Below are 11,076 nucleotides of genomic sequence, written 5' to 3'. Positions count from 1 at the left end.
TGGCAACAGGAGGCTCTCGAAGGCACAACGTGAATCTCACGCAGGGCATAAGATGTATATCTCTCTTGTTTCTTTGTTTTCTCGGACAAGTAATTGTCTAGAGTTATCATTGGATCTCACCGAACATATATATTATCATATAGATGGGTAGGATCGCGCATTCTTAGAACAGCACTAATGTTGATTTTGACAAACAGGTGCAAGCAATTTTGATGAATATTATCCGTGCAAAAGTATAATCTTCATTGCATATTTTAGATGAAAACATGAAATATTGTACGTACGGCATACTATATATATAGATGAAAACATGAATTTCGGATCATAAAGGGAATTGAATAGAAATATAAAATATAGCCTCCGGGAGAGAGCCCTAGCAAAATGCATGGTTGCTTGTTCGTTACAGGGCTTTTTGAGCAAAGCAAAAGCACCACCGAAATTACAATATTTCGTGGACGGGCCATGAAATAGGAGAGCTAGCTAGCATTAAAACAAAGGATGAGGATTTGGTTTGCACATGCAACAGCAGGTGACTAAGATAAGGTAGCATTAAATATAAGAGGGTGAAGGTCCGGGTCATTGCACAGGCGGCCTGCAGGCACCACCGACCTTCTCTCAGTCTCAGTCTCAGTCGCTCTCCCTACCGTCCTACGACATTAGGGTATAGATGTAGAGGCATGTCCACAGAGGCCCTGTCCCTTTATTAATATTATAATTATCATTATTATTATTATTAACGAAGATTCAACAAAATACCCTGAATGCAATTCAATCATCTACCTCCCAATATGTTTCTGTGTTTTCTGAAAGGGGTCCCCTCCGTACGTGGTGTGCAATAAATACTACTCGGATTTGTGATGAGGCTTTAGGCTTTTATATGCAAATATACATGCAGTCTGAATATGAGAATTGAGAAAGATTGGGTTGGGAGCTGGGGGACCGACATTTTTTTCCACGGGGGATTCGACCTTTTTTTTCTGTGGATAATCACTTCACTTATATATATACACGTACGTAATTTAAGGGAACCGTACTGAATTAGCATTATAAAGCATGTATGCACACGTGAGAAAGCCAGCCAGGGGTACTGTGCCTGTACTGGTTCTTTTGGGTGAAAACGACAGGAGAACCCGTACCCACCAGTGCAGGCTGTGCTGCAGCTGCTAATTGGGATCTATTATTTAAGAGGGTTGGCCCTGAATCAAGGCTAGGTTGGGAGTTGGGACCACGCCAATATCCTTTTGTCGTTTAATACCATTTCCGTTCAAATCTCTTTTTCTCTCTTTTGTTTTTCTGTATTTCGATTTACTGGTTATGTTACGTGGAAGAGTACTGTATCACTGAGGTGCAAGGCTCAAATCAGCGATGGATGCAGCTGCAGATCGAGGAAAGTCATAACATTTTATTGTACTCGCTACGATCAATTCAGACGATAGAGGGTACTACTAATACCTACCCATAGTAGAGTGGACCCACCTATCTATCTATATATATATCGAAAAAAAACATGAAAAAATAAGACATGCATGGAATGATATTGTTTTCTTTTCGATAGCCATGATCGTTGAAATTCAGTCCTCTGATCAGTACAGTATGGAAGCAAGTGGCCGGTACTGAGCTTTTAATGCTCACGGCGACTAATGTACAATGAGTTATGACATTTTTATTTTTATTTGGTAATAAAAAGGTTGAACTAGTCCACACCCAATTAGTTTCGATTCATTGATTAAGAATTTAATGAACTCACGGCTTCATACAATCTCTCTCTCTCTCTCTCCTCTTCATACTGAACTGTCTTAACATTGAAATATATCACTCATCTTTTCAGGTATTCCAAGACCTAATTAAGATGAGTTTGCAGTGTCAAGTGTATGGATAAAAATTAAGAAAATTTAATTATAAAAAGATTATATAAAAGTAATTTTATAAATTGACGTAACTTCATATTATTTTATTATAAAAAAAATAAACTTTTATGATAATTATTTTACAATTAAAATGACTATTTCCAACTAAAATAATATATTTTTGTCAAAAATATTCATTTTAATTGTAAAATAATGATTACAAAATTTTTTTTTTTATAGTGTATGTTAGATTAATTGTTAAAATGTGATATATTATTATTATTAGATAATAAAAAAATATGTAATAAATAATTATTTAATAATAATAAATATATTATATATTATTTAATATGATAAAAAGAAGATTCAGTGTATAAAATTTTCTTTTTAATAATGGCAACTAACTTTTGGTCCCTACCTATTTGAATAATGGTGTCAGCTATAAAACAGTGGCTATTGGCTAATGAGGTACGAAATAGCGTATAATGGGGGAGAAAGGGTGGGGGGTTGTGTTTATGGAGTTGGGCAGTCCTAAAAAGACGTGTAATTATTATAGCAAAGCACTCTGGAACAGTAAATTGGGAAAAGAAATATTTGACGGTTTTGGCAGAATGTTCTATGATTCCCCCATTGTTAAATTCCGCAGTAGTTGTTCAGAAAGATGATAGTGATTTCTATTTTTATTTTTCTTCTCCTTTTGAATTGCATTCATTATGGCGTATTTGTTGGTTTGTTTTTTAATATTTCTGTCAGAATATATATTTTTATTTAGTAATTAAAGAGGTATTTTTTAATAATATTATGATTTATTTATTTATTTATTAAATATTTAAAAGTATTAAAAACATACATGTAAGAAAAAAAGAAAAAAAAAAACCCGATTAACACTAACCGTAACTCCATGAACGGTGGGTGTAACTCTCTTAAAATATTATTTGTTAATATTATTATTTTAGAATTTAAAAAAATTTAAATTATTTATTTTAATTTGTTTAAAAATTTTAGAAAATTTAGTGTTTTTGTAAGGAAGTAGTTGTTAATATATGCAGGGAACTGGGAAGTAAAAGCTAATTGATTTGACAAACCCTACAACAATGGCTGCAACGGGGGCTTCGATCATGGAACTACCGGCCGTTTGAAAGAAAGGATATATTGGCTGTGAGATGAAAAAGCCCTGTTCTTAAATATTGGACCTGTAAATTTAGTGAAGTTGATGTTTTTGTCCTTATGAAAAACAAAATGTGGTTAATTGACTCAGCCAATGATGCCTGCTAAACTCATATTTGTTCCATATTCCATTATTCATATCAGTAAAATGATTTTTACAGTAAGTCTCGCAAATTTCTTTTTGATAAAAAAAAAAAAAAAGTAAAATTCATATAAAAAAAAAAGTTCAGTTTTTAATAATGGGTCTAATTTTTTTTTAAAGACATTGTACAAGACTTGCATACCTAATACAAGTCTTACCTAATATTATATAAAACAATATTACCCTAAAATTTATATTTATATTTTGATGCAACTATCAGGTATGCATGCAGTATGATAACAATTAAGTAATATTGTGAATGTATATATTAGAGAATTAGAGTAATACTATATATAATCATGAAATGTACAAGCGTCGTGCAGTCACTTTAAAAAAGAGTAAAATTAATTATTAAAAAATTAATTTTTTTTATATAGGTCCCATATTTATTTACTTTTTTTAAAGTGATTATACGATGTTTGCGCACTCATGACTGTAACTATTATTTCTATAGAAAATTAATATAATTTAATAAAAATGAAATTCGCTATTTTGATATTTTCTATCTGACTTCATTTAAATCACAACAGGAAGTGCGACTTGTATGGTCAGATTACAGTAACACAAAATTCAGTTTCCTCTTGGAAAGTACTTATTGCTTAAGAGTTTTGCTACATACAAGCATAGTTACGCACTAATCTGTGTATCAATACTGATTTATTCATACTTAAAATTTAAATTAACACTGTTTTCAATAAAATCTACTTTTTGACCAATCACATCACATTGGTGCACAGATTAGTGCACAACTATGCTTGCAACTATATTTTTCCATTGCTTAATACGGTGTTTTCCTTTTTCTTATAAATTTCTGGTTTTCCTTCAGTACTTATGGTGAATCTACTTGTGATTTCCTAAAGAAGTAGCTTTTTTTACATGGTTTCGGAGCTCTCTCTCTCGATTAATCAATTGTCGATCAACCCTACTTAATGATTATGGATGTTTCTTCTTCTGCTGCTGTCAATCCTACTGAAGATCTTCGAATCCATTGTTCTCTATGTCCCGATGAAAATCTTGGAGCGCGCTACTCTGGTTTCACAAGCTTTTACTGTTAAAATTTTTCATGCGAGATAAGCCATGAGGATGGCAATGAGTACAAAGAACAAAACAAGCATTGTAGTAGATGGATCGATTGCTAAACCATCCAATATTGAAGATCCAATTCATGAACCTTGGATGAGATGCAAAAATATTATGTTGCTATCTTGGATTTTGAACTTTGTTCCAAAGAAATTACATTGGTTGTGATTTTATCAAAGCAAAAGTCTTAGAATTTTCAGCTATTTATGCACCTGGGCACACCCCACATAAACAGGATCGAAATTTAGTATGCACTTATTTTATATTCAGGGGGACCTACATAAATAAAAAAAAGTTATAAAAATAATTTTTTTTTTCATATAGGTCTTGTATTAATTCATTTTTTTCTCCACGACTGCACGCCGACTGCATTTCCCGACTACAAAAAATATTTCTCCTTACTTTTACTCAAATTAAACAGTTTGTAGGATGGAACAGATCATCATGAACTAGAAACCACAGCTAGCCTTCTTTGTACTTGCAGAGCCTTAAAGATTTTAATCGATTTACAGCTGCAAGAATATGTCAGATGCTTCTTAATGGACTTCAAGGTTTTTCTCACATTAGAGGACAAATCTTGTTGCTTAGATACTTTGCTACCGATCAACTAATGTCTCTTAAACTTGTCTTACAAAAGGAGAAGCAACGAGAAATCATGATATCCAGTACTATTACTGCTCCCAATCTGGATATTTGTCACAGCTTTGATTACCAACCCAAATAGTCCAATTCAGGAACTCGTGCAAAATCTGCCACAAAAATAGTAATAATATGTCAATCGAAAAGACAACCATATATATATATATATGCAGCTAGCCATTGTAGTTACAATGGACAAATGGTACAAGGACACTCACGGGTATCCACCAGGTTCTTTTAAGTCAAATAGAAACAAGACAAGCATGAGAACAGTGAATCCAGTGACTGCAGCTTCAGTCAATCATGGCAGCATTGAAGTTCCTCAAGTTTCAACTCTCAAAACACAGTGGAACAATGTCAGCAACTTGGTATCATAATAGAAGAGATAATTATGACTTTGCAGGGCATATCTGATGGCCATTAGCATCAAGGAGTTTGGGTTACATCATTGTGAAGGATTCGTGGGGTCCAAAATGGGGGAGATCTAGAGTGGCCATATAAGAATGGATAGAAATCCTAGGAAGCCTGAAGAGCTTTGTGGACTGAACAGAATGCCTTCTAATAACCCAATCTGGCTAAAAACTAGAAAAATAAGGAACAGCGAAAGACTCGGTTTTATTTTGATCCATTGTTTTAATCGTTTACTTGCTGGGCTTTGGATAGTCCGTCTTGAACAATGTGATTTCTGGCCCTTTCGATCTTTTGGTCTAGGATATGAGCCGAACCATCTCCCTCTTGGGAATTATAAAATCTGTGTGGATTCTAATTCACTAGCTATAAATAGAGTAGTCAAGCTGCTTGGAAAGATAACATAGCATGAGAGCTCATATCAACATTGATAATATATCATTTAGATTCTGTGATCATCTGTGATACTGATCTTCATCTCTCTTGGTGGACATTCATTGGCACATAACAGTATTACAATTATTGAATGACTATTGGTTTCACAAACGTACGAAGTGATTTAATTAGCCGAGGAACTCCAAATGGTATACCTGTATTTCCTATCTGTACACTAATAACAGGTTTTCTCCAGTCCTCAGGAAGCTCGATTCTAAAGAGAGAGTTTCTAGCACTTCAGCTAGCTATAGCTACTTTCACACAAATCATTTTACCATGACAGAAAATAGAGAGTCCTAAAGAACCTCTCTCTTTTTTTTTTTTTTTTTGGGGCATACAATGATATAACACACCACAGTTAAAGAGTTGGGAGATCAGAAGATTGCTCTCCAGGCAACAAGACAGCTTCATGTGACCGCAAACTTGTACCCGAAGGAGATCTGCCCAAAGGCAGCTCATACTCATTTATAAGTCATCGTTCTCGTTCTCCTCCAATGATCTTCCCATTGTCTCACGTGTGAAAAGCAATGTCACCACTAATCCCACAAGACAAACTCCGGAAAGTATTATCAATGAAGGAGTCATTCCGATTGCTCGAGGATAACCTTGCTCTTTCTTTTCATGTGAAGCCCACAAAAATCCAACAGAACCAATAATCGCCCCCAGCTTCCCTGCAGCCCCAGAAATTCCATGACAGGTGGATCTAAATCTTGCTGGGAAAAGCTCCGCGGGGACTATAAAGGTAGTTGTGTTTGGTCCGAAATTTGCGAAGAAAAAGGTGAGGCCATAGAGGATCATGAAACCTGCATTTGCGTCGTTACTCCAGTGTTTCTCATAGGGGATCCCAATTGCTAAATAAACCAATGCCATGCAGAAAAAACCCATTGCTTGGATTCTGACTCTTCCAATGATATCAATGAAATAGACGGTGAACCAGTATCCTGGAATGGTGGAACAGATTGCGATGATTGCTTGGAGTTTTGCAACATCAAAAGCATCTATATAGGCATTCACACGTTTTTTTCTGGGGAGAAATTGTTCGTATATCTGAGACTGGAAGAGGTTGCTGCTATAGAAAACAATGTCCAGAAGAAACCATGACCAGGAGCAAGCCATTAAATCACGGCCATGGCGACGAAAGAAATGCTTGGAGAAGAGGGGATATGGTGGTGGAGTTGGGAGTGGTGGGTTCTCTTCGACAAACTCATTCATTGAAATTTCCAACACTTTCTCCATGTCCCTGGCCGCTTGAACAACATTCTGCTCCACCAAAGCTGTATATCTGGGAAATAAACAAATACATGATAACTGAAAGAGATTATCAATTATCCATTGATTTAAAGAATATCTGGTCTCCCTTTTCAATCTTGAAGCAAAAAATGTCAATTCGCAAGATATGCAAACAACAGTTTTGATGAGCATTGATTCAGCTGCGTGAATTCAACAACAATAATATCTAAATCATGGTGAGTGATTGCATTATATGTGGAAAAATCATCGTTGACCTGCAAATAGATATTAATCCCTCGCTAATTTCTTTACCATTTTAATTTGATTTCATTTTTTCACTGGTTCCTATAGCCATCCTTGATTTTTGCTAAGATTACTAGTCCCCACTTCCAACTATGTTTCTACATTAAACCAAAAAAAACTATGCTTCTTATAAACTTTAAAATGGGTTAACATAAAAATTAAGGTTGTACTCTTCTCATTAATTAGTATTTTGTCCGTGTTTGGTCGTTAGAGCAAGCTTAACTCATCCTAAATCAATTATGGATAGAACTCATTATCTTTTCAATTTCTAATAAAAAAGTTAAATCCATCTCAATTTATTTTATACATTTAAATACATACCCCAACCTATTTATATTTAAACATATCTCAATGAAAGTCACAAAATGTTACTATTCATATTTACCTCAGATCATTTGATAACATAATAATAATAAAACTTTAGTTATTATAAGTAAATTTAATGTATTGCATTAAATTATATTATATTGTATCTTTCTAATAATTCTGTTGATAATTAGAGTTTGAAGGAAAACAAAAACATAAAATGAAATATATATATATATATATATGACAATTAATTAATTTATTAAGAGTAAAATTAAATATAACTTTTAAATAAATAAATCTCATATAATTTTTTCTAATAAATAAATAAATTTTATTAATAAAATATTTTTTTATTCTTTTTTAAAACTCAATTTTTTACAAAAGAAACTTCACTATTTAAAATGTTTACACGTCATTTCTCATTAACTTACCTGGCAGTTTCAGGCATGGACATACGCCAGTAAAAGGTAAAAGCAGCGGGAACCGCACCCAGCATCAGTATTATCCTCCATGCAATATCGGCGTCTCGCGGCGTCAGATCTTCCGGCGATATATTGGATGCACGGTCGAATATGGTACACACCACCATCGTGACCGTCGAAGCGGTCAAAATCCCAAAGCCCTGCATTGAGAACACGGCCGCTATGAAAGCTCCACGTGTCTTCTTGTTCGCGAACTCCGACATGATCGTCGCCGACAGGGGATAGTCCCCACCGATCCCCAGCCCCAGAGCGAACCTGAACAGCCCGAGACTCCCCAGCACACATGAGCTCTTCCTCGTGCAAAAGGAGAAACCGCATCCGATGGAGCTGAGCACCATTATCGTCAACGAGAGCCCGTACACGCGGCGCCTCCCGACTAGGTCGCCGAGCCTACCGAAGACCAGTTGCCCGATTGCTGTTCCCAGGAGAGCGATCGCCACCATGGTCGAGACCACGGCTGGTGGGACCCTGTACTTCTCTTCGTCGGACAAGTTCTCGTTCTCGTAGTACACCCGTCCGACGAGGATCATGATCGGAGGGATGCAGAAGAGATCGTAGGAGTCGGTGAAGAGTCCCATGCCGGCTATGATGATCGCCTTGAAATGGTACAACTGAGTTCTCGCGGTGTCGAGCGCAGACAGAACTTTTAACGCCATTGTTGGAGATCTTAGAAAAAAGCTCAACGGGCTTAACTAGACTGTCTACATAAGAAGAAAAAATGCCATCGTGGGTTTGGGGTTGAATCTATATGTATACATCTATATGTATTGTAGAGTTTGCAGAAACAAATTAGCAGAAGATGGAATCTAGTAGTTTCCGATCATGTGATGGCTGACGAAGACCGGAGTATTGACTCTTTGTGTCGATGATTCCACGAAGATGCGGATCGAAAGACCATGTTGACAGTATAGCTTGCTCCTACCACCACCAGTTACTAATCCTTTTAATTTTTAAATTTTAAATTTTTATTTAATAGTTAAAAAAATTGACTAGAAGAGAATTTATATATTTTTTTTAACGATTAATGTTAAAAAAATAATTAAAATAATAATAAAATTTTTCAATACACTATAAAATAATAAATAAATCGTAAGAAAATAATAACTCTATCGTTATCTATTTAATAAGAAAAAATCTACACAACCTCCCAATACCCCAACATTCCATCTTTTTTCAATTTTTTAATATTATTTTAATATTTTTTTTGAATTTATTCTTTTTCAATTAATTTAATTATTTTATTCATTATTTATATATTAAATATTTGATAAAAAAATAAAATAATAAAAATTAAAAAAAAAAATAGGGTGTTGAAGTGTTGGAAAGTTGTATAGCAAAACCCATTTAATAATGTATTGAACCGTAGTTTTGGTGCCAAAAACAGATCAAACGGCACGCACCGAACCCTTGTTTCCTCGATATGAATTTCAGAATTTGGGTTTTGAGGGTATATTTTTATTTTATTTTCGATATATATATATATATGAAAAAAAGAATCCCATTTTAGCTGTTCGGTGGCACTTTGGTGGCCTTTTATCTGCAACGATTTTTCTAAGTACGAAGTCAAACGAAAGAACAGAAAATGGTAGCAATCATTTTCAAAGTACAGATATGACGCCCTTTTTTTTTTATTGTTTTGTAAGAACATTCATATTTTATTTTTTATTTTCATCTTTATAATTTAACTTAAAATTATCTTATTTTAAATTTTTTTCTAAATATTATTCATCTTTTAAAAATTTCTCACATCTCATTCCCCATTCCTATCTCTATTCTATTAAATAATATTTTTCTATTATTTTTTTATTACTTTTTTCTCTCTCTTCCATTTACAATCTTACCTATTAACTCTTTTGTTTTATTATCTTTTTTTTTTTTCAAATATCAATTTCTATTAAATTTTTTTACTGTTTTGACTATCAAATACAATATTTTTTTTAATCGAAATTCATATTATAAAAATAGTAATTTTTTTTATTTAATTAGTGCATTTTCTAACATGATTGCCATATTTTATTATTTAGTATTCTTTATCCGTTATTTTAATGGTCTTGAACCTAGTCACGTATTGAATATAAAATTTCCACTCATTTTTTTAACGATAACAGTGGCCTCGTATTTCTTTCATGTAATAGTGGATTAAATTTAGCATAATTTATAATTGTTTCTGAAATTATGGCATCCAATTTACTTGCACAAAAGTATAACAGGAAACTATCATCAAAAATACAATAAAAAAATTACATTACAATCAACCCAAATCTCGGGCATTACTACGTCTCATCATGATTTCCCTCTGGAGTTGCTGGAAATATAACCGCTGCATTTCTGGCATGACACTCATATTCATCATCATAATGCGCTGATCTGATTCCTTTTTCGCAAGTTCCACTTTCTCAGCCTCCAACCTCAGTCTTTCGTCCTCTTGACGGATTTTACTTTGCATTTTTTCAACTTTAATTCTCATCTTCTCTGCCTCCAACCTCAGTCTTTCATCTTTAAGACGTAATTTTTTTTCTTTTTTTCCTTGTCATACTCCATCTTTTCGGCCTTAAGGCGATAAAACTCTTTCTCCTAAGCACGTGACTCCTCTAAAAGAGTATATTTCGTCTTTCTAAATTCAAAATTTTCCTCTACTTGCTTGCTTTGGGCCTTTCGTTTCCCTTTTTTAGCTTCCTGCTCATTGGTCGGTCCAATTCGATAACTTCATTTTCTATCACATTCTCTGTCTCGAGATCAAAAACCGAATCCTCTGTAGAGGCGGAACATCGAGTTGAGATCGGGGTCAGGGACGGGGACATCGTCTTCCTTCACGGCGGAACATCATTTGTGGCGCGCCAAATCCACTTAGGTTGGTCCTTCAATAGGTGCCAACAATGCTCAAATTGGAAACTACATTTTTCTACCGATTGGTACATAATCTTCGCCTTCTCAAACTTGTATTTAAACAAATAAAATCCATGTTAAACCACTGAAAATGAAAAAATAAATTACTTGTAAAATAAGTAAGCGTATGGTATTTTTACCTTATCTT

The 11,076-nt window shown here is 34.2% G+C and overlaps 1 protein-coding gene across 1 annotated transcript; it reads right to left on the bottom strand.

Annotated features, from left to right (window-relative positions):
* Nucleotides 1-5,704: 5,704 nt before the first annotated feature.
* Nucleotides 5,705-8,971, bottom strand: LOC122317185 (probable inorganic phosphate transporter 1-8). Its single transcript, XM_043134140.1, has 2 exons — nt 7,992-8,971; nt 5,705-7,000 (listed from the first exon to the last, which is right to left on the bottom strand). Exons 1-2 carry the CDS (start codon nt 8,696-8,698, stop codon nt 6,184-6,186), a joined length of 1,524 nt encoding a protein of 507 aa, XP_042990074.1. The 5' UTR covers nt 8,699-8,971; the 3' UTR covers nt 5,705-6,183.
* Nucleotides 8,972-11,076: the final 2,105 nt, after the last annotated feature.

Source organism: Carya illinoinensis, chromosome 7 (genome assembly GCF_018687715.1).
Source record: "Carya illinoinensis cultivar Pawnee chromosome 7, C.illinoinensisPawnee_v1, whole genome shotgun sequence".
Classification (NCBI taxonomy): Eukaryota; Viridiplantae; Streptophyta; class Magnoliopsida; order Fagales; family Juglandaceae; genus Carya; species Carya illinoinensis.
Note: the sequence above shows the minus strand (reverse complement) of the source record. Positions and strands in the feature narration are given on the sequence as shown.